Below are 22487 nucleotides of genomic sequence, written 5' to 3'. Positions count from 1 at the left end.
AAAAGTCTCGCTCTGTCACACAAGGTGGAGTGCAGTGGCATGATCTCGGCTCACTGCAACCTCTGCCTCCCAAGTTCGAGCGATTCTCCTGCCTCAGCTTCCCGAGTAGCTGGGATTACAGGCATGCATCACCACACCTGGCTAATTTTTTTGAATTTTTAGTAGAGACTGGGTTTCAACCATGTTGATCAGGCCGGTCTCGAACTCCTGACCTCAAATGATCCACCCACCTCAGCCTCCCAAAGTGCTGGGATTATAGGCATGAGCCACCGCGCCTGGCCTCTAGGTTTTATGACTATCTTTGAGGGAGAGGGGTTCAGTTACTATGGCCTGCCTTGGGAAGAAAGAGAAGCAAGAGAAAGAAGGGCAGGAAAAGGTCAGAAAGAGACTTTACTTCTGAAGTCCTTCCAATGTCCTTCAGTTCAAAGTACTCAGCATGCCAAAGTGCCATACGTTGGGGTATCATTTTCTGAGCCCAACAAAGGCTACCCTCAAACTTCAAGTTTTAGAGGAAGTATTCTTTACATATATTGTCTAGCTTCCTACTTAGGTATTCAGGGGAGAGCAAACTTTCTAACAGGCTTCCAACAAAGCTTAAATTCTGAGAATATTTTTAGTTTTTCAATTCTATGAACAAAAATGGGCAAGGTTACACATGCATACAGGATGAATGCTCCATGTAGTTCATTTCAAGAAAGCAGCTTAAGATGCATTCAATATAAGAAAAGTTGAAAAAAAAGAAGAGACAGATTTTAAAGGAAGAAAAAAAAGTGGAATGCAACAAACATTTAAACATATTACTTGTGAAGCTTAGGCTGGGTATCTAATATATTGTTCCTCATTTTCCCAACCACCATATGAGGCAGGTATGATTATGTGAGAACCTAACTCAGAAACCAAGTTGGTATGAAGATTATTTTAAGGTAAAGACATTTGAGGCTGGGCGCGGTGGCTCACGCTTGTAATCCCAGCACTTTGGGAGGCCAAGGTGGGCAGATACTTGAGGTCAGGAGTTTGAGACCAGCCTGGCCAAGATGGTGAAACCCTGTCTCTACTAAAACTACAAAAAATTAGCCAGGCACGGTGGCGTGTGCCTATAGTGGGAGGCTGAGGCAGAAGAATAGCTTGAACCTGGGAGGCAGAAGTTGCAGTGAGCAGAGACTGCACCGCTGCATTCCAGCCTGGGTGACAGAGTGAGACTCTGTCTCAAAAAAAAAAAAAAAAAAAATGACATTTGAGATTCAACAAATGCAGAAACCTTCTTGGAGCTTCCCTTATCTGACTGAAAGTAGAAACTTCAGGGAAATGAGGCTGCCATAAACTTCTTCTTCAGAGTGGTTTTACTCCCAGGAAGACCAAGGGTAAACCTACCATAAATCCCCTCTCTGAAGACTGTTATGGCCATGAAGAAGACAGAAAGACCACTGCACCTGCATACCCAAGTATTATCACAAACTTTCTTATCTCCTGTTTATTTTCCTGAAAACCCATTTCTCTTTCCAAAACAATTTATTTGTTCTTCCTATGAACAAATAAATTTTATGAACAAATACATTTACAAATACATTTAAATGAACTTAATAAAATGCAATTCCATTTCTTTTGTAAACTGCTATATGCACAGGAATAAACTTTTTTTCTCAATCTGTCTTTTGTCAGTTTAATTCTCACTCCCCTAGATACTGCGTCACAGATGGTAGAGGAAAAGCTCTCCACCCCCATTTTAAAATGGAGAAAACTGAAGTTCATGGAGGTTAAGTACCTTATGCAAAGTCAAACAAATCAACTAATTTTTAACTGTTTAAAAAATAGTTATCCTTATCCAAGCCTTAAAATTAATCCCCTGATTTGAAAGATCTATCTAAATTAGATTTCAAAATTTCAATAAAGGAAACCTAGTCCTTCCCTTTCTGGAGCTATCATTCTCTCTGGAGGTAGTGCTGCCTTTTACCAACATATGCAAGAAAACTCAGCTTTGTCTTTTTTTTTAAGACAGAGTCTGCTCTGTCACCCAAGCTGGAGTGCAGGGTCTTGCAGCTGCCCAAGTTCAATCACAGTTCACTGCAGCCTCAAACTCCTAGGCTCAGCAATCTTCCTGCTTTGGCCGCTGGAGTAGCTAAGACTACAGACTTGTGCCACCATGCCCAGCTAGCACTATCTTATTAATAGGTTATTCTGGTAATATTTGGGGAGCCAGCAACAGAGATAAGATTGTTCTAATATGTGTTTGAAATTTAATACTCCCTAGCTTAGTGATCTAAGTCTAAAATAGAAAATTTAACATTACTGTTTTAATTTTTAAATTGACTACTTTAACATTTCATCTCTTTAGAATCTAATTATTTACCACCTCACTTAAGAACCTAAAAGCAAACCAAAAAAAGATTTCTAACAGGCAAATCAATGAATGAAGTTGAAGCACAAAATAGGTATCAAGAAATTTGTATAATTTAGTCATAAATCAACCCTTCACCCCTCATTAAGCAAATGTTTGCTCCCATTTCACAGACCATTCTTATCACTGCTGGGCCAGTGCCTCTCAGTTGGCTGTCTCTCCACCTCCCCCAGATTCCTTATCTGCTTCATTTTCTTCAAGTTCCCTACATCCCCATCCCCACCTCACCTCCCACACTCTTAGGTATGACTTGGCCTTCTGCTTCATACAAAAGTTAAAACCTGCTGGCTTCCTCTAACACCAAGAAATGTATTTACTTTACTATCCTAATCTTTTGGAGGCTCTCAAAAAAAGAGGTATTCCACTCAGTATTTTAAATAATGCCATTCCCTCCCATCTAAATGTATCTTCCTCCCATCTAAATGTATCTTACTCCTTTGTTAATACTCCTACTACTAATTCATTATTTAAACCAACCCCTTCTACCAATTCCCCACCCTCAGCCTCTAAACCGCTCATCTTTTTTTTTTTTTTTTTTTTTTTAAGATTGAGTCTCGCTCTGTCACCCAGGCTGGAGTGCAGTGGTGCAATAACGGATCACTGCAGTCTTGACCTCCTGGGCTAAATCAATCCTTCCACTTCAACCTCCCGAGTTGCTAGGATTATAGGCACAGACCACCAGGCCCAGCTAATTATTTTTAATGTTTCTTAAAGACAGAGTCCCACTGTGTTACCCAGGCTGGTTTTGAACTCCTGGGCTCAAGCGATCCTCCTGCCTTAGCCTCCCAAAGTGTGGGATTACAGGCATGAGCCACTGCACCCAGCCAACCTCTCCCATCTTAAAGACAAAACACCTGTGTCCATCCCAGAATTCCTTCTTTTCCATTAAAACCAGTTTCTAGAAAATAACATTTGACTTTTGTTACCTCTATTTCGTTATCTCCTATTCTCTTATCTCCAGCCTAATGTAATCTATCTCCAATCTTGGGGATTAAGAAGTCACTAAAGACTATAGTGTCGATTACAACAGACATCTTTCTCTACCAGCATTTAACCATTTCTTCTTTCCAGGCCTGCATGTGCCATCCAATACCATAGGTCCACTGAGCACTAAGAATATGGCTAGTCCACGTTGAGATGTGTAAGTATAAAATATATGCCAGATTTTGAAGATGATTAGCATAAAAAATGCAAAATACCTTACTAGTAATTTTTATATTGATTACATATTGAAGTAATGTTTTGGAGTATACTAAATTAAATAAAATATATTGTTAAAATTAACTTCACTTGATTCTTTTTTCTTCCCTTTTCATTCATTCCATTTTACTTTTGAATATTACTTAAGCATTTAAAATTACATAAAACTTAAAATGACATAAAATTACGTACATGTTTCATGAGGTTTCTATTTCTGTTTCCTCCTTTGATTTTCTAGGACTACACCCCTAAGGTTCACTTCTTCCTCTCTTTCTTGGCAAATTAAGAATGTCAACTTTGGAGATTTCTAATCTCTTGACCACATCAGCAAGTCAAACTCCACAATACTATTACAAGAGTGAACTTAACAAAATGAGAATCTTTTAATGGTTCCCCATCATCTACTGGATTAAGTTCAGCCTTCAACAGGGCATACCAGGCTCCTGATCTTTCACTGTTTCCTCAGCCCTGCTCTGACATTCTAGTAGGACAAACTCCTTCATTCTCATATAACTCTGCTAGTACCTCTGCTAGGAAAATCCTTTCTCCCTTTTTATTAATAATTAAGATGCAAAGCTTCTAATCATATCATTTGTTTGTTCCGTGTCTGGCCCTAGGCTTGGATGAAACAGGTGAAGGGCCTAGTCTGCAGAGAACTAAAGTTCAGATACAGCTGAAACAAAAAAGACTCAATTTACTTCTTAGGACTATTAATTTAGGAACAAGAGTTATAAAACCAAACGTTTTAAAATTATTTTTTTCCCTTTAAAATACAAGGTTTTTTGTTTTGTTTTGTTTTTGAGACAGTCTCACTCTGTCACTCAGGCTGGAGTGCAGTGGCATAGTCTCAGCTCACTGCAACCTCCACCTCCTGGGTTCAAGCAATTCTCCTGCCTCCGCCTCTCCAGTACCTGGTATTACAGGCACCCACCAACACGCCTGGCTGATTTTTGTATTTTTTCAGTAGAGACAGCTTTCACCATGTTGGCCAGGCTGATCTTGAACTCCTAACCTCAAGTGATCCACCCGCCTCAGCCTCCCAAAGTGCTGGGATTACAGGCATAAGCCACCACACCTGGCCTACAATATAGATTCTGAGAAAGAGTCAAAGACTAGAACTTACCGAAAATGCTGGATATTTGGTACTATACACTTATGAGGCACTCTGACAATCTTCGGTATCCCTGTAGTCCCTGATGTATGTAGAACATAGGCTAAGCAATGCTTTAGCCTCAGATCCATGTGTTCTTCTGCTTTTTCTTCATTGACATGCTCAGAACTTATGCTTTTTATTTTTTCTTTTTCATATTTCTCTTTTCCATCATTTAGCATCAAGTTCACCTCAGTATTTTTCCAGTGAAGTCTGAAGAGCACTAGGTCATTATGTTCCACTGTAAATGTATCATAGTTCAATAATGTTTCATGAAAAGATTTAAATTTCTGTGTGAAATGGGGGACAAAGTTTACAGTATTAGTATGTTAAAAGATATTCTTCTTTATATAGAAGTAATATGAAATACAGTCATCCCTCAGTATCCTTGGGGGAATTGGTTCTAGGATCATCTCAGATACCAAAATCTGAAGATGCTCAAGTCCCTTATATAAAATGGTGCTGTATTTGCATATAACCCATGCACATCCTCCCATATACTTTAAATGATCTCTAGATTACTTATAACTAATACAAAACTATGCTAATTAATGCTATGTAAATAGTTGCTATATTTTTAAATCTGTATTAGTTTTTACTGTTGCATTGGGTTTTTTTTTTTCTGAATATTTTTTTTTTTTTTCTTGAGACAGGGTCTCACTCTGTTGCCCAGGCTGGAGTGCAGTGGTATAATCTTTATTTTTTTATTTTTATTTTTTTTTTGAGACGGAGTCTCACTCTGTCGTCCAGGCTGAAGTGCAGTGGCGCAATCTCAGCTCACTGCAAATTCCGCCTCCCAGGTTCACACCATTCTCCTGCCTCAGCCTCCCGAGTAGCTGGGACTACAGGTACCTGCCACCACACCCGGCTAATTTTTTTGTATTTTTTTTAGTAGAGACGGGGTTTCATCGTGTTAGCCAGGATGGTCTTGATCTCTTGACCTCATGATCCGCCAGCTTCAGCCTCCCAAAGTGCTGGGATTACAGGCATGAGCCACCACGCCTCACCACAGCAGTGTAATCTTAACTGACTGCAACCTCGAACAGCTGGGCTCAAGCGATCTTCCCACCTCAGCCTCTTGAGTAGCTGGAACTACAGGTGTGCACCAAAACACCCAGCTAGCTTTTTATTTTTAGCAGAGACGATGTCTCACTATGTTACCCAATCTGGTCTCAAACTCCTGGCCTCAAATGATCTCCTGCCTCAGTCTCCTAAAGTGCTGGGATTATAGGCGTGGGCCCCAAATATTTTCAGTCTGCAGTTGGATGAATCCTCGGATAGGAAACCTCTGGATACAGAGGGCCAACTGTATTCATTTACTCATTCAACATGACGTTTTTGGGGAGTGGGGGGGAGTACTTGCTGTATACCCAGGGGTAAAAAGATAAATAAATCTCCAAGAGCAAAGTGCTGTCCTTACTAACTTATTTTCAAAAACACCAGACATATACAAGCAATTATAATGCAATGCGTATGATAATAAAGCAGGCTTGAAATGTTAATGGGAACAGAGAATGCCGAACTCTGCCTAGAAGGTCAGAGATTGCTTCATGGGTAATATTTGTTATAAGTAGCTATTCTCCAAATAATAAAAATGGGCACTTGAGGCAAACAGCCAACATTGAGGATCTGACCTGGGAAAGCTGGTATGTGAACATTAAGCATTCCAATTAAGGTAAAGAACGGGGTGGGGGAGAGGGAAAAGGTGAGGTGCGTTGTTGATAGATGAGATGAGATGCAAATCTTTAATAACCGTGTACACTCAGCACTAAGGAGTTTAGATCTTAACCTGTAAGTGACAGGATCCAGTTGAAGGTGGCAATAGCATAGATTAGACTCTATCAAGGACAGAATAATAAATGAGATTCTGCTAAGTGAGAACCATTTAATGAGTCTTTTGCAGTAATTCAGATATACTATATGGTCCTGAACTACTATTCTGTTACAAGAGGAGTGGTTAGAAAGGGTCTATGAGCAAAGAATAAATAAGACATGGTGACTTTCTGGATATAGAGTGAGTCTAAGAAAATTGTTGGGTTTCTGGCCCAGGTGATTTGGTGGATGGAGAAGAATTAATCCAGAAGTGAGTTTGGATGAAGAGATGCTAAACTGAATTTGTACATGTTGAAAGTAAGGTTTCTTTGAATATATCTTTTTAGGTTGACAACAACAGCTTAATGAAATATAACCTAAGTTTTCACATTAAATAAATCAACATAAATAATGAGAAAAAGGTCACAACCCAGAAGCCTACAGTGTTTTCTTTGTGTGTTTAATGTGTGTATGTATTGGGTAGGGGATGTGGTGGGCCTGTAATATTTAAAAAATTAAAGGCCTACATACGCTTCAGATCTAGCTCAAAACCATCCCTCCCCATTAAAATTCTACTATATCTACTGGGTTATGTTTACTTCACTTAGGACAATTATCACACTATGTAGATGTTATAGGTTCAGAAGTATTAACTTTTCTCTCCAACTACATTATAAAAAGCTGGAAGGCTTATATGCTAATGCCCTCCCAATCATCCTGTCCCTAGTGCAAGGTTTCTCAGCTTCAACACTACTGATATTTTGGACCAGAAAATTCTTTGTGGAGTGCTGTCTTATACACTGTAGGATTTTTAGCAGTATCGCTGGCCTCTACCCACCAGATGCCAGTAGCACCCCACTTCCATCATTACAATAAAAAATATGTCTAGACATTGCCAATTGTCCCCAGTTGAGAACTACTGCTTTAGTGGATGCTGGGCATACATACAGTAGATGCTTAAAAATACTTACTGATCGTTCCTGTGTTAAATGAAGGAAGAACACTTACACCATCATCAAAATCATGGGATAGGGAGCAAGGTTTTGCTGTGCCCAACTCCTTTTTGGGTTTTGCTATGTCCAACTCCTACTGGTCATAAAGAATACCTTGACATTGACAATTAATACTGATACTCAGCTACCTTTTATAAAATTTTCACTAAGATTGCTAAGAAAAATAAACATCACATCCCCATTTCAGTTTTGCTTACTTATGAACAATGCAATAACCAATTTGAGGACTAGAGGAAACTTCGGCTACACACTAATAAGTAATTATTTTTAAAATATTTATTAACCAGACCAGGTGTGGTGGCTCATGCCTGTAATCCCAGCACTTTGGGAGGTCGGGGCAGGCAGATCACTCGAGGTCAGGAGTTCAAGACCAGCCTGGCCAACATGGTGAAACCTTGTCTCTACTTAAAAATATACATACAAAAATTAGCCGGGTGTGGTGGCATGCACCTGTAATTCCAGCTACTTGGGCAGCTGAGGCACAAGAACCACTTGAACATGGGAGGCGGAGGTTGCAGTGAGCTGAGATCGCACCATTGCCCATTGCACTTCAGCCTGGGTAACAGAGTGAGACTCTGGCTCAAAAAAAAAAAAAACCCTTTGAGTCTCTAGAAAGTCCCCCATATACCTCAAGTTCTTGACACTTCTCACACACACACACACACACAGTTGGGGGGGGTGAAAGCGGGGAATGCATTTAAGTTACCCCAATACAAACTGGCTCATATAGAAAATGGGCAAAAACAAGCTAAATTGAATATATTTTTATAATGTTCTTCCCCTTTAGTAAAACAATATTTTATAAATAATAAATAAACAATGAAGCATGGGCTGCATCTTGCTGAAGATATAACACCAATTCTTGCCCCAGAAACAGAGTTTCTTGGTTATATCTTTGGTTGGCAATCATTTAAAAATAAAAAAACAATAAATTTACTTTTCTGGAAAGATCTCTTCTAAGTACCAGTCTCTTTTTCAAAATGCAAGCTTAGTTATAATTCTTCAGTGTTGCTGACCAATGTAATTGCCATAAATATGAAAGTTCCAAGTATTATAAAATTTTGCAGTATAGGAAATACTTTGGAAAGAGAAATTCAAAACAATGCATAATATATTATTAGAAGGCTAACAGATCTGTTCATACCACAGAATAGTGGCTCACAATGGAGTGTGAGGGGTGGAGAGCCCCTCCGGGGGACAATTGGCAATGTCTGGAGATTTTTGGTTGTTATGACTGGGAGGTGCTACTGAGGTCTAGCGAGTGGAGGTCAAAGATATTGCCAAATATCCTATAATATACGGAACACTCCTCACAACAATTACTCAACCCTAAAAATGTCACAGTGCAAAGACTCAGAAACCTTGCCACATTTAGCAGACTTAGGAATCCAGGTGGGAGAAGGAAGGAATGTTTCAATTGAAATAAATGTAATACAGGCAAAAAACAATTGAAACATCCAGACTTACATTAATTTGTTTTTTTTCAACAAGGATATACTTTAGATTACATTTTTTCATAAAATGAGTTGATAATGACGGTGGTGAATCTGGCTCGATAGGTACATAAGCAGCTGGGACTTGGAGAATTCTAAAGAAAAAAGTACACAGTCAGCATAGAATGTCTGTTGATTTAGTATTTGTTTAAGCATTTCTATTTCTCTATGCACTTTATTTACTTTTTGTAGCAGCATAAAAATGGTTTCTGGAGCACTTTATTGCTGATCAGAAATTTCCAATGTTTTCATTGACACATAGTTGGTAATAAACGCTGTCATTTTAGCCGGGCGCGGTGGCTCACGCCTGTAATCCCAGCACTTTGGGAGGCTGAGGCGAGCGAATCACCTGAGGTCGGGAGTTCGAGACAAGCCTGACCAACATGGAGAAACCCTGTCTCTACTAAAAATACAAAATCAGCCGGGCGTCTGTAATCCCAGCTACTTGGGAGGTTGAAGCAGGAGAATTGCTTGAACCCGGGAGGCGGAGGTTGCGGTGAGCCGAGATCACGCCGTTGCACTCCAGCCTGGGCAATAAGAGTGAAACTTCATCTCAAAAATAAATAAATATATAAACACTGTCATTTTATCTTTTCTTAATGAAAATCCTGAGTATTTACTATGTTAAATTCTTATCACTTAATATAGAGAAATACAAGATTTTTTTAAAGTTAAGCATTTTAAGTAGTTTCAGGTATACTTTAAGGACACTAGATCTTTGCGCATAGTAAATTCTCAATAAATTTCGTCAATAATTGAGTGAAAGTAAATTTTTGTTGTTGTTTTTATTTGTTTTATAGAGATGGGGTCTTGTGAAGTCACCAGGGTGGTCTCGAACTCCTGGCCTTAAATGATACTCCAGCCTCAGCCTCTCAAAGTGCTGGGATTTACAGGTGTGAGCCACTGTGCCTGGCCAAGTAAATTTTTGAACATCTTTTGCTTTATATTTATATAATTAATTTACTAAGACACATATTATAGAATGAATAAACTATTTCTTTGGCAGTTTATACTTACTGCAGAGTTCTAGAATAGAAATCACTATATGAGGATAACATTCTAGAACAATTTAAATGATTGAACATTTTGCAAATATTTGTTGGAATAGTGTCTTCTAATGGGTTCATATTTCAATCTATATCAACTATTATCCAAAACTCTAATTTACTGATTTATTGAATACCTTAGTGCCTAAAATTTCAGTTGCGGACAAAAAACATAGTCATGTTATCTGTGAAATCCTGTTTTCTTTTATCTAACAACAAAGTGTTATAAATTGTTATAATTGTTTTCCTTTAACAGATTAATGAAGCCCTTACATTTTGGAGATACTTATATGTTCTATTAGTGAAAGCTTCTAGTCTTTCCTAAATAAGCTCAGAATAATTAATTTAAATAATATAAAAATAATACTAGGGGAAATGCAAACTTCTTTAGCCTCTCTACAACTGACCAAACAATATAGAAAAGTCCAATAGTAAACAGAACAATAACTTGCAATATACTCTATTAAAAATTTACATTAGCTTGGAGTAACATCAAATTTACAGTTCTAAAAAATATTACCCTAAAATCCAAGAGGGTAAGTCTATCCCAGGTTGGCAGTAGAGACCAATTTCCCGAATTCCTTGAAAGTCACAGTGTAACAGCAGAAAATTTGATAATTCAGAAGCAGCATTAACCACAGTCTTGTAGGTGTAGTAAACTGGAAGCTGGTTGTTGCATTCATCAAAACATACAGCTACTCTGTCCATATAACAGGAGGCAGCCTTATGCACCAATTCCTGAAGAGTCATTTCACTGAAGTTTATCTAAACATCAATTTGTAGCACAGAACCCTGTGTATATACAGAAGTGTTAGGGGGAGAGGGAGTTTTAGAGAGCTCGGTGGAGGGACAGGGAAAAACTTCTCTACAATAATATCTCACAAAAATAATTATATCAAAGATATATAAATGAAGAATCTCTGAACTTATGAAATTATGGTAACTTTACTGAGGACAATGAGGTTGAAAATTAACTTGATACATCAACCTATGCTGGGTCAGAGCATCAAAAAAATTTGGGAGGGCAGTGGTATACACAGATGAAAATGAAGCAGGTAAAAATGGAGACTTCTCTCTCAACGGACCACAATGTAAATATGAAATATATAAAAAATTAATCAATAAAATCAAATTTAAAGGACCCCACACTTAATTTTTTTACTTTCCTTCAGTAACTGTTACAGATTTGTTAAGATAGAGTAGTCAAAATCTTGTATGGTGACTTTAAAATTACTAATGTGGCCGGGTGCGGTGGCTCACACCTGTAATCCCAGCACTTCGGGAGGCCGAGGTGGGTGGATCACTTGAGGTCAGGAGTTCAAGATCAGCCTGGCCAACATGGTGAAACCCTGTCTCTACTAAAAATATAAAAATTAGCCGGGCAAGGTGGCATACACCTGTAATCCCAGCTACTCTGGAGGGTGAGGCAGGCGAATCACTTGAATCCAGGAGGCAGAGGTTGCAGTGAGCCAAGATGGCACCACTGCACTCCAGCCTGGGTGACAGGGCAAGACCCCATCTCAAAATAAATAAGTAAATGAAATAAAAATAAAATAAAATGACTAATGTAAATAAACTTTGCTTTTAAATTCCAGTAGGAGCTAAACTCAGATGAAAGCAAAATCAATCTTTGACAGAAGAAAGCAAAAAACCCTATTCCTATTCATTCAGTTCTAGACAACTATATATAAAAACAGTGCTTATTACTATACTATTAATATTTTACAGAAGTCATACTTGTATAATTGTCAAGAAGTAAACTCTTCATACTGTATAGTTTATTTTTAAATTGCCAATAAGTTCACTTAGACTGAAAATATAATATTACAACTCAATAAAGCAGTATATCAATGCAATGTTCTCTGGGTTTCTTAAGGCAGATTATATTAAAAGATTCGAAACAGTATTTCAAGAAAGAAACACTCGGGATCAACAGTAAAAAAAATTCACAGTGTTTCCTTAAAGGTGAAAGTTATTTTTTTCCCTCTCTGAACTCTGTTTTCCATATTTTAAAGCAATTAAGACTTACCAAGTAGCCTGCTTCAGTAAAGTTTTTGTTTGTTTTTGTGACAGTCTCGCTCTGTTCCCCAGGCTGGAATGCAATGGCGTGATCTCGGCTCACTGCAACCTCTGCCTCCCAGATTCAAGCGATTCTCCCACCTCAAGCTCCCGAGTAGCTGGGATTACAAGTGCGCGCTACCATGTCCAACTAATTTTTGTTTTTGTTATTTTTTTTTAAGTAGACACAGGGTTTCTCCATGTTGGCCAGGTTGGTTTTGAACTCCTGACCTAAGTGATCCACCTACCTTGGCCTCCCAAAATGTTAGGATTACAGGCGGAGCCACCGCGCCCGGCCGAGTCAAGTTTTCTTTTCTTTCTTTTTTTTTTTTTTTTAATTTGTTCACACCTATTTGAATTGATTTCCTGACTCAAAATTTTCATTTATATCAACTAATTAACATCAATTAGGAAAAAGAAATCCTAAAGAGAGTAAAATGAACCAATAACTGCCAAGACCCATAAGTTTGAAAATGCTGTGATTTCTAAATATACAGTTTAAACATATAAGGCAATTTTAGTACTTACATTATTTATTTTTAGTAGGCATTTCTATAAATATTAGCTCTTTTTAATGCACAAGATACAATTTTAAGCTTTCCTCAGACATACAATGATCATTATGTAAATATAAGGGAGGCTTTCTGCAGCATGCGCTTAAATTATGAGGAATGAGTTCATTTCGCAACATACAGGTAGTGCAGAAGGGTACCTACACTTCTATACGATAATTAAGATGTTTCTTTCCATTTTCCCAATGGTTGCTACAGACATTTAAGGTAAAATCCATTCTTGTTGTCTCAGGTTTTCATTTTCATTCATTGAGTCACAAATAACATTCTCTGCAGTAGAGAATACTAAACTTATTAATGCCCAAATGTTTGAGACCTTAAAAAGGAAAAAAAAAGCAAACTCTGGTAAGCAGATTTTACATGTAAAAGGAATAAATTTACTTGCTACAACTGTAGAAGCTGCTATTTAGTCAACAAAGATCTTAAGAGTGTCAACAAATTCAATTGCTATGGGGCCTCTCTCTAGGTCACTGGCTGTTTTAAAAATGGATAAATAATCCAGAAACTTTATTTTCCCAATTCCCCGGCTTCTTAATTTACGGTATGCAACGAGTAACAATGCAATTTACAGCTTCCTAAACATTTCTTCATTGCTCTTCGAAACCACTCTAGGGGGTAGCTGAGCGCGGAGCACACTTATTTCCATTTGAATGGAGGGGCGGAGGCTAGTGATGCAGAAGTGTACACACAGGTCAGGGTTAGTCTGCACCACACCAGCACGCCAGACCCCGATGTATTAAATCCGAGGTCAGGCAGTGGTCCTGAAGCTGAGCAAATGTATGTGGAAGCAGGCTCAGGCCTAGCGGCACTTCGCCTCCTTCACACAGACCCCCGCCGGACACCGCGCCCTGCCGCGACTCACTTAGCAAGTCTCGCGGATTAGGTTTGATCGCATTCGGCCCTTTCCCGGATAGCTCGTCGCGGATACTTCTCACAGCGAAGCAGCAGCTCCCAGAAGCCGTAAAGCTATCCCAGAGCGAGGCACCATACGTAAATCTTCCGCGTCGCTATGTGACGTCAGTGCGAGCGACCCCGGGCAGGCTGCGTGGAGCTGGCGCTGCCTCTCCTGAAGCCGAGGCGCTAACTTGAGTGAAGAGGTCTATAGGCTTTTTCACTTTTGGTTATCTGCTCAGGCGCTCCTTGGGGTCGCGCATGGTCTCGGACAGGGTTTGCAAGGACTTCGGAGCTAACCAGTTTGGAGCCATAACCCTTTCGTACTTGCCAAAAAACTCTGGGCAAGACTCTTGAATTTTGAGCCGCAGTATTCTCGTTCATCAGGTGAGAATAAAAACATCACCTAGGGTTGATGTGAAGAGAGATGAAATCATTGTGAAATAGGAGAGTTATTGCTTTCAACCAATGACATTTTCTGGAAACGTGCTGGAGATATGGCTGCAGCAGTGACGCCTGCAAACGACGTTCCTGTCATCATGATGCTGACATTTTAATTGGGAAGCAGATTGAAACGATAACTAAGGAATTTGACAGGAGCATTTAGTAGGACCTGTAAAGAAATTAAAGCAGGTCCGAGGTGGAGTTTTGTAAACTATATGCCTGAATAGAAGTTTCTGTTTCCAAGGGAATCGTTACAGTTGGAGACATGTCAATTATTACGATAAGCGTCAAGGGCAATAACAGAGGTGTTTTAAAGCTACTGTCTGGTGGCAGAGTAATCGGGATTTTTTTGTTTGGGGGGGTTTTAGCCGGGGGAGGGACTGCGAAGACAGCTCTGCATCAAAACAGTACGTGAGAAAAAAGCATAGGACGCTCTCGCAGCCGTAGTTGTTGGTGACAAGAAACTGTGCTTTTAATCTAAGCAAAAAATATCTCCACATGCCAACTATACTTTTCCAAGATGTACCATGGACTACTCAAACTAACACAGCCTTATTTATGTATTTAGGTTGGAAGTGGGCAAAAGTGTATCTTGTCTATGTTTCTATGTTTCTACGTTGGGATGACACCATCATCCACCCAGCCAGACAGTTATCAACCTTCCCACTTTCTTACCCTCTTACATCCGATTAGACCCTATGTCCTCTAGTTCTCAGTCTTGAGACCAGCACCCAGCTGGCCACATCAGAATTGCCAGTGGTGATGTTTTAGAAGATTCCAAATTCCTGGACTCCATCCCCGGAGGTTCATCCCCTAGTTTTCTAGTGAGGGGCCTAGAACCTGCGTTTTTTAAGTGTCATGTTCATCGCCATTACTGCTACTTTAGTTCAGGTCTTCTTGGTCAGCTTTTTCCTAAAACGTTTTCAGTTTTGTTTGCCTCCAGTTGACTCTGAATTGCTGCCAAAATGATGTTTTATTATTCCAGTATCATCATCCAACTCTGATATTAATGATACCTTTTTTAAAGTTTTTCTTCCCTTGCAGTATCTATTTCCCTCGTTTCCTTTTTCTTTCTTCTGTTGATTTTGTGCTCTATCTTTCACATTAGAGGCTTTCCTAGGATGTCTGGTGGTCCTTATCTGCTCATATGTAAGTGGGGGGTATATTTAAAAGTTGATTGGAAGCTGTTGAGCCCATGGGACGTTTGTTGAAAATCAAGTGGGAGAGGAGGGGTATGGAGGCTGGGGTATGTCTCAGAATTTAGTACAATTTTCACTTAATTCTCTTTGTTTTAGGTGCCTGATGTCCTCCATTACAGAGACTCCGTTTTACTCCTGAAACAATAAAAAAAGCCTTCAGAATAAGGCGGGGGCCGGGGGTGGCGTAAAGGATATAACACTCTCCTAAATGAACTTCCAGTCCTTTTAGGTACCCTCTTCACTTCTACTTCCTGAAGCCAGTTTCTTAGCTTTTTAGGGGGTTCTGTGATACAAATAGAATTGCTTGTTGGTTTTGCTCACTGGGGGTTTAGAATTCAGGTTTTTCAAGTCAACTGAGCCCTTTGCTATTGATTCCAGAATTTCATTTCCATTCCTTTTCTTTAATCCTTAAGGGTGTATGACTTTAAAAATCCTGTTACTGTCATTTTCAGGGAGTCTTAGGGAGCAAATGTAGAACACTATGTTTAAGACAGCATTTTTACCTGATAATCCAGGGTGATCATTCTAAAACATATACCAGATCAGTCATAGCATTCTTCTATGAGAATAAGAAGCTTCAATGATCCCTCGTTGCCTGCATAACATTCAGACTCTTCAGTAAGGTAAACAAGAGAGTTCATTTTCTTTCTAACCTGATATCTCACAGCAGGCCACTGCTCCCCCACCCATCTTCCACATTCCTCACACCTGATACTGTAAACTCTAGTCATAATGAGAGGCTAGTAAGAGTTCTGAGAATACAAAGTCCTTATCATGTTTCCACACCTGTTTTGGCTGGGCTCACGCTGAAATACCCTTCTTTCTCCATGCCTGCTTGATGAAAATACAGCTTAAACATCACTTCCTCAGTGATGCCTTTCTTCAAGCCCTGAAGAATAATTTATCCAGACTCCTCCAAACTCCATCCCACGAACCCACCATACTCTTGGGAGGGGTCATTTGTCATGGGACCTGCAAATTCTGGGTTTGCCAAGAATGTAAGGTCCTAACTGCTCTTTACCTAGATCATTTTTTCAGGGTTGTTTGGGATGATCAGTTTCATAGCTGAAGTATTCTTCCCAAAGAGTAGGCTTGCTTCCACTTAACTACAAAAGTAGTGAATCCCCCAAACTCAGTATTCCTCTCCTATAATGTAACCCACTGACTACACGTGCAGACATCCCTGGAGGCCCATCTTCACCATCCCGGTGGGACTTGGGGGACATGGAAAATGCATAAACATGAAGTTCTGGCTTCTGCTTTTGCCATAAATTACAAAGTTCTTTGTCACCCAGGAATCCAAGTTTACTGCCATAAAACAGTTAACAGGCTATCTTACTAACTTTAAAATAGGTTTCAATACCAGACCCTTCCCAGACAGTGACATATATTTCTTACAGCATCAGTTGTTACTGTTGCTGCATTATTTCCAAATCTGACCTCCTATACTAAATAGCACCCTTATAAGCAGGGATTCATGTCTTAGGCGCTTGTTTCCCAAACTATCTTTTTTTTTCACTCAGCTCCATCCACTTAAACTGTTCCAATTGCAGGGAAATATCAAATGCCCACCCTGTACCCTGCTGATATTTTGTACCTTGACTGGCACACTCTACTTATTTTAGGGCTTATCTCTCACTTGTCAATGTCATTGTTTCCTTAAAAAGTTCAAAAATAATTTGGAAAATCCTTGACCCTACCTGAAACAAGGTTAGGTCCTCCTGTTATGTGCTGTTGTAGCACATATCACAGTTGGGATAATAAGGCATTGTGTGAGTTACTCTAACAGTGTTCAGCTGCTCAGGAGAAGGCAGAGAGCAAATTAGTGGTTGAGTTTTTCAGGCTTGGTGTTTTGACAGGTGTATTAGTCTGTTCTCACATTGCTTTAAGTAAATATCTGAGACTGGGTAATTTATAAAGAAAAGAGGTTTAACTGACTCAGTTCCACATGGCTGGGGAGCCCTCAGGAAACTTAAAATCATGGTGGAAGGCACCTCTTCACAGAGCACGAGGAAAGAATATGTAACTATGAAAGTACACTGGAAGGCCAGGAGTGGTGGTGGCTCACACCTGTAATCCCAGCACTTTGGGAGGCCGAGGTGGGTGCTGGGTTTCAAGAGATCAAGACCATCCTGGCCAATACAGTGAAACCGTCTCTTTGAAAAATATAAAAATTAATTGGGCATGGTGACACACGCCTGTAGTCCCAGCTACTCGGGAGGCTGAGGCAGGAGAATCACTTGAACCCAGGAGGTGGAGGTTGCAGTGAACCGAGATTGCGCCACTGCACTCCAGCCTGGTGACGAAGTGAGACTCCATCTCAAAAAATAAATAAATAAATAAAAATAAACCTCACTGTTTGTTTTAACAATAACAAGCGTGGTAAGGGTGGTGTCAGTCCATAAGTTAGATAGGCAGTTGCTAGGCAGATGTTGTTGCAGAAGTATGTGTATGTGTGTGTGTGTTGTGTTTAAGGTTGTGGTGGCCTTTGTGCAGGTTGTAAATTTTTGTAGTCTTTTGATAGTTCTTGTTATCAACCATATGTACATGAGAACCCTTCCCCTTCATGGCGTTTCCTGGCTTCGTTTGTCAGGGTTTTAATACGAGTGACTCCATTTTGAATCTGACAACTTTCACATTTCCCCTTTTGATCAAGGTCTTTCTCAAAAGCATCACTGATCAATCATCCTGTATTTAGGTTTTGATATCTCTTGGTGCCAGTCTGCCCCCATGTTGAAGGGAGTCACTGGTAACTAGGAATTAGCATCAAAACCCTTTAGCCACATTTGAACAACAAGAGGTTTGGAGGGAGTGGATCTCAGGCTAAGTCTACCTGGAGTCCACTGCTAAGTTCAATTCTGTCTGTTCCATAGGCACTGTCTATCATCTCAAAGTGCTGGGAGAGCATTATTCTGTTAGGAGTTGCATTTCTATGCAAATTTGACAAGAAACAGGTATAAAGTTCTTAAAAAAAAAAAAAAGAAAATACAAAGTAACAATCTCAGCATAAGTTTTCAGCCGTGAACCTAGGCTTAAAGACAACCAGTTGAATAAATCAAATGATCATGAAGAATTAGGTGAGACCTATTATACCATGTGGGCTATTTTCTTATTTTGTGTATATAAATTCCCCAAAGGAATGTATCCAGGTACAGCATGTAGTATGAGCAAAAGCACAGACATTTCTTTGTTTAGCTGGTACACAGCAATCCTATTACTTAGCATTCCATGACTGGCTTGAATTAAAGCAGAGAGAGCTAACTCTGTTTTAAAAAAGACCATTAGTACAATTTGAACAAAAAGTTTACTGAGGATGTTGCCAGTATTACCCCCTGGGTGGACTAAAGGATTTATGAAGTCAGATTCTGTCAAGTCACCCACAATATCTACCGATTGTGAAATTATCCTGCCAAATCAAAGAGGTAGGCATAAACAAGGAAGAATTAAGAGGGGCAAGAGTGTCATTAGGATGGGGAGTTATGTTCCATCATCTTGGGAAAAGCTGCCCACAGTATGGAGATGTTAGCTTTTCATTCCGGTTTACAGTTTTAATGTCTCTGGTTATAGCATTGGGCAGTTTTGTGAACCTTTGGGCATGAGATTTCTCCCTTAAAATTCAGTTAGTTTGAGCTTGGGCTTTAAGAACATAGCAAGTCTCGTTTTTAGTAATTCTATGGAAGAAAGTTGGATTGGAGGAACCTAGAAGAATTAAAGATCCAGTCCAGCGACCAAGGTTTACCTAGCTGCACAGAAATTTTCTTAACAAACACTGGCAGGTGCCCTACTAGAAATCTTTCTTGTCTGTGACCAGTTTATCCTTAACATGGGAGACTTTTTCTTTGGATACCTTCAATATTAAGTATGTAGTATTTTCAGAGTGGTGCCTTTCACTTAGTTAATATGCATTTATGTTCCTTCTGTCATTTAATGGCTTGATTGCTCATTTCTTTTAAGCACTGAATAATATTCTATTGTCTGAATGTACTACAGTTTATCTATTCATTTACCTACCCACCCTGACACTTTGAATCTAATCCTGCTCTTCCATGACACTCCCTCTTTCCCCATAGTGCTTCCAAGGAACTTGCCACGATGTAGTGCTTACTTAGTACTGCTTTTCTAATTACTTTATTTGTCCCTCATAGTCAACCAGCAGTTTTGCCTGGTTCATAAGAGATGGCCTATTTATTGAAATGCCTGGATCAGAGAAATAAGATATGACTAGCTGGTGCCAAGAATGGAGCCTGGAAGTTGTCTCCATGCTGTTTACCATAAAGCACTAACTAAAGTCACTATTTAAAAAAAAAAAAAAAAAAAAGGACACACATATTTAAACATACTTATTACACATATTTATCAACAAGGCATCACAAGTAAGTCACAAAAAGTAGGCTTAGTTTAGTTCACAATATAAATCCCGTGAAAACACATTTTTCATCTCTGCAGTTTATAATACTCTACGTATATGAATTTAAAGCAGTTAAACAACATTTGAGATTAAGTTGGTAAAAAAAAAATTGTAATTGAATTCAGACTTCAGAAAATTGTGAAGTAAAAGGCCATGATGGAGAAATATTAAGAATCTGTAGAATTACTAAACTGTCACAGTATTATTTTCCTTTACAACAGCATCTCAGTAAAACAAAAACTACAGAAAATGCAAAGTAAAATCAGAGATTTTGGTTTAGTACTTTCCCTGAGTCTCTTGTTTTAAAAATCAAAGTAAGGCCAGTTCAAAATTGACCCACAGGTCTTGCCTCCTCCATGCTGCCATGGGGAGTACATTTAAGACAAGAGGCTACACATGTTGAGGTGGTCCCAGGGCTTTATTCAAATGCCAATTTGCCCGTGTCACTGCCACAGGGTTATCTGACCCACTGCTGCATGTGGGCTTAAAGAGCTGTCAAAATTTTATCTTGGCCTGCTATAATATAATATGCGAGACTATATACCAAAGGAAGACAAACAGTTTCAGTTATTAATAAATATTAAATTTCTAAATGGATCTGGACACTATATACATCAAATTATGGTAACATAACAGAAACGAACGCTTTTATGTTTAAAAATTCTTACATAAACAAAGGTTTGGGGTCAAGTCATCTTAAACTTCTAAATCTCAGATGTTACAAGAAAAAACTTCAAAAAAGAAATCAAATTCATTAGATCTTAATAAAGTAGAAAAAAGTGATTATAAGATGATACTTGGACTTGGATTGTAAGTTGATACTAATTCCCCAAAGTGGTTGTCTCTTTGATCCTTAAACAAAACTGGCCCCTATTGTGTCTGTACTTGATCACTTAATTGCAATAATATTTATGTGTATGTGTACATGTATATGTACATCTACATGTATATATGTTTGCAAGTGATCAAGCACTTCATTAAAAAAAGCATATGATAATTAATTAAATTAAGGATAAAGGGATTGTTTGAATCTAAAAATTTGGTTTTTATTTCAAATGTACCAGGTTACTTGCTGAGCTTATAGTATCAGGGCACTAAATACTATGGATCACATTTTCTAGTCAAATGTAGGAAAAACTTTTTCACAGATTTTTACAACCCTTTTTAGGACATCTCAAAGAGAGATGGCAAAGATCTGCCAATTATGTCTCCTTCCATCATAATGAAATCTTAATTGTAAACTAATTTCAAAAAGTTAATAATCATTAGCTTTCCGAAAGCTAACAATCATGAGTTGTCTTAAAATCAGAAGTGAAATGATGGCTCAAATCACAAAAGTATGACACTTATTCACATTCTTATTAATTATTTAATCTAATAATATAAGTATCCCATTGCACATGTGGGGAAACTGAGGCACCACAGATTATATTTTATGTGTTTTTTTAAAGATTTGTCTACAGTTAGACAGGGAAGCCAAGGTCATAACTACAGCCAGAACTGTAGAGGCTAGACACCTATGAGGTATAATGTATTCTATTCAAACTTTGTGTGAAATGGTATATTTAACTCACCTGTCTTGTTGGCATCACCTCTCCTTAACCCTAACTTCTTGCAAACCCTTTAAAGCATGGACTTGGCAAATGTCAGTGACCACCTGCCTTATCTGACCAGGTTAAAAAGGCTAGCCAATGCTTGTGTAAAAAAAAGACCACCACATATTGTTGTATTATATGCAACTGGAAATGTTCAGTTATCGCACTTTGGTATCCTTTTCAGAAAAAAAAAAAAAAAAATCTCAAAACTTATAAAGGTAAACATAAGCATGGCATTTTACATTGTACCAACTGAGTAACAGTAAATAGATGAGGTGTGACCACTATAACTTCTTGACCAACTTTCTATCTTGAAACTACACACATCCAACCCTACCAGCTACCATTCTAATTCTACAGGATATTTTCCAGTGAGACAAGCTGTACAATGACCACTCTTTTCAAAACATTCCAGACCATTTCCATTTTCTTGGATCATAATATCGTGCTTTTTCTCTTTCTGTTTTTTAAACTTTATCCCTTCTTGTACAGATGAAACCAGTCCTTCTACTGACAGGTACACAACACTGTTTGCTCCTAAAGGAAGAAAGAGGGAAAAATAAAAATGTAATGAGAATTCCTTTAGAAAGGAAGAAACGCGTCAACAGAGAATAGTTACAAACAGAATAATTTAAGCTAGGATAAAAATTTCTCCTTTAGCCTTTCTTTAAAAAAAAAAAGGAAAAAAAAATCAATAAAACTCAGTTCCTTTATTTTTAAAAATTTTAATTGGAATCTAGGGGATAACATAATTTAAAACAGCAGAGGAGGCTTCAAGTCTAGAATGGAATTAGAGGGCATTGGGAGTAATTTTCTTAATTGAAAAAATGGAATTTAAAGTCAGGAAGATCTAGGTTCAAAGTTAAGCTCAAGTTCACTCAGTTTTCCTAAGTCTATTTTTTCATCTATATAAGATGGTGGAAATATTGCCTAAATGTAAAGTTTTTATGATGTTATGATAATATAGATAATATAGGCAGCATAGTTTCTGGCAAAGTGTGAGTGCTTATAACATGTATGACACCCATCAGGGTGATACTTAAAAATATTTAACCAGTGAGACACATGCATGACAGGTTAAAAGAAACACCAGCCACAAACAGATGGTGTGGAAGTACCAAGGCACAATGACTAAATATCATGTGTTATTTCCACAGTTTATACATCACCTGATTTTGAAAGGAAGATGTCTTACCCAGGATAACTTAGAT

At 38.6% G+C, this 22487-nt stretch overlaps 2 protein-coding genes across 21 annotated transcripts in view; both read right to left on the bottom strand.

The window, feature by feature from the left end:
- Positions 1-16215, bottom strand: part of AASDH (aminoadipate-semialdehyde dehydrogenase) — a 53995-nt gene extending 37780 nt beyond the window's left edge. For 4 of the 19 annotated variants that reach the window (XM_063808852.1, XM_063808854.1, XM_063808859.1 and 1 more), the window contains exons 1-4: positions 13602-13752; positions 12884-13055; positions 10630-10901; positions 4719-5035 (exon numbers count right to left, since the gene is read on the bottom strand). In XM_063808852.1, the coding sequence (XP_063664922.1) occupies positions 4719-4927 (209 nt within the window). In that variant the 5' untranslated portion in view covers positions 4928-5035; positions 10630-10901; positions 12884-13055; positions 13602-13752. Of the gene's footprint in view, positions 1-4718; positions 5036-9037; positions 9159-10629; positions 10902-12138; positions 13056-13601; positions 14037-14749 lie in introns of those variants that run through there. The other 15 variants (XM_063808853.1, XM_063808855.1, XM_063808860.1 and 12 more) reach the window with 10 other exon arrangements.
- A 3387-nt stretch (positions 16216-19602) lies between these two features.
- The window catches only part of PPAT (phosphoribosyl pyrophosphate amidotransferase), a 42474-nt gene continuing 39589 nt past the window's right edge, over positions 19603-22487 (bottom strand). For both annotated transcript variants that reach the window (XM_001140991.7, XM_009447854.5), the window contains exon 11: positions 19603-21813. In XM_001140991.7, coding sequence (XP_001140991.1) covers positions 21617-21813 — 197 coding nt within the window. In that variant the 3' untranslated portion in view covers positions 19603-21616. The remainder of the gene's footprint in view (positions 21814-22487) is intronic.

The sequence above is a fragment of the Pan troglodytes genome, chromosome 3 (genome assembly GCF_028858775.2).
Source record: "Pan troglodytes isolate AG18354 chromosome 3, NHGRI_mPanTro3-v2.0_pri, whole genome shotgun sequence".
In the NCBI taxonomy this organism is placed as follows: Eukaryota; Metazoa; Chordata; class Mammalia; order Primates; family Hominidae; genus Pan; species Pan troglodytes.
Note: the sequence above shows the minus strand (reverse complement) of the source record. Positions and strands in the feature narration are given on the sequence as shown.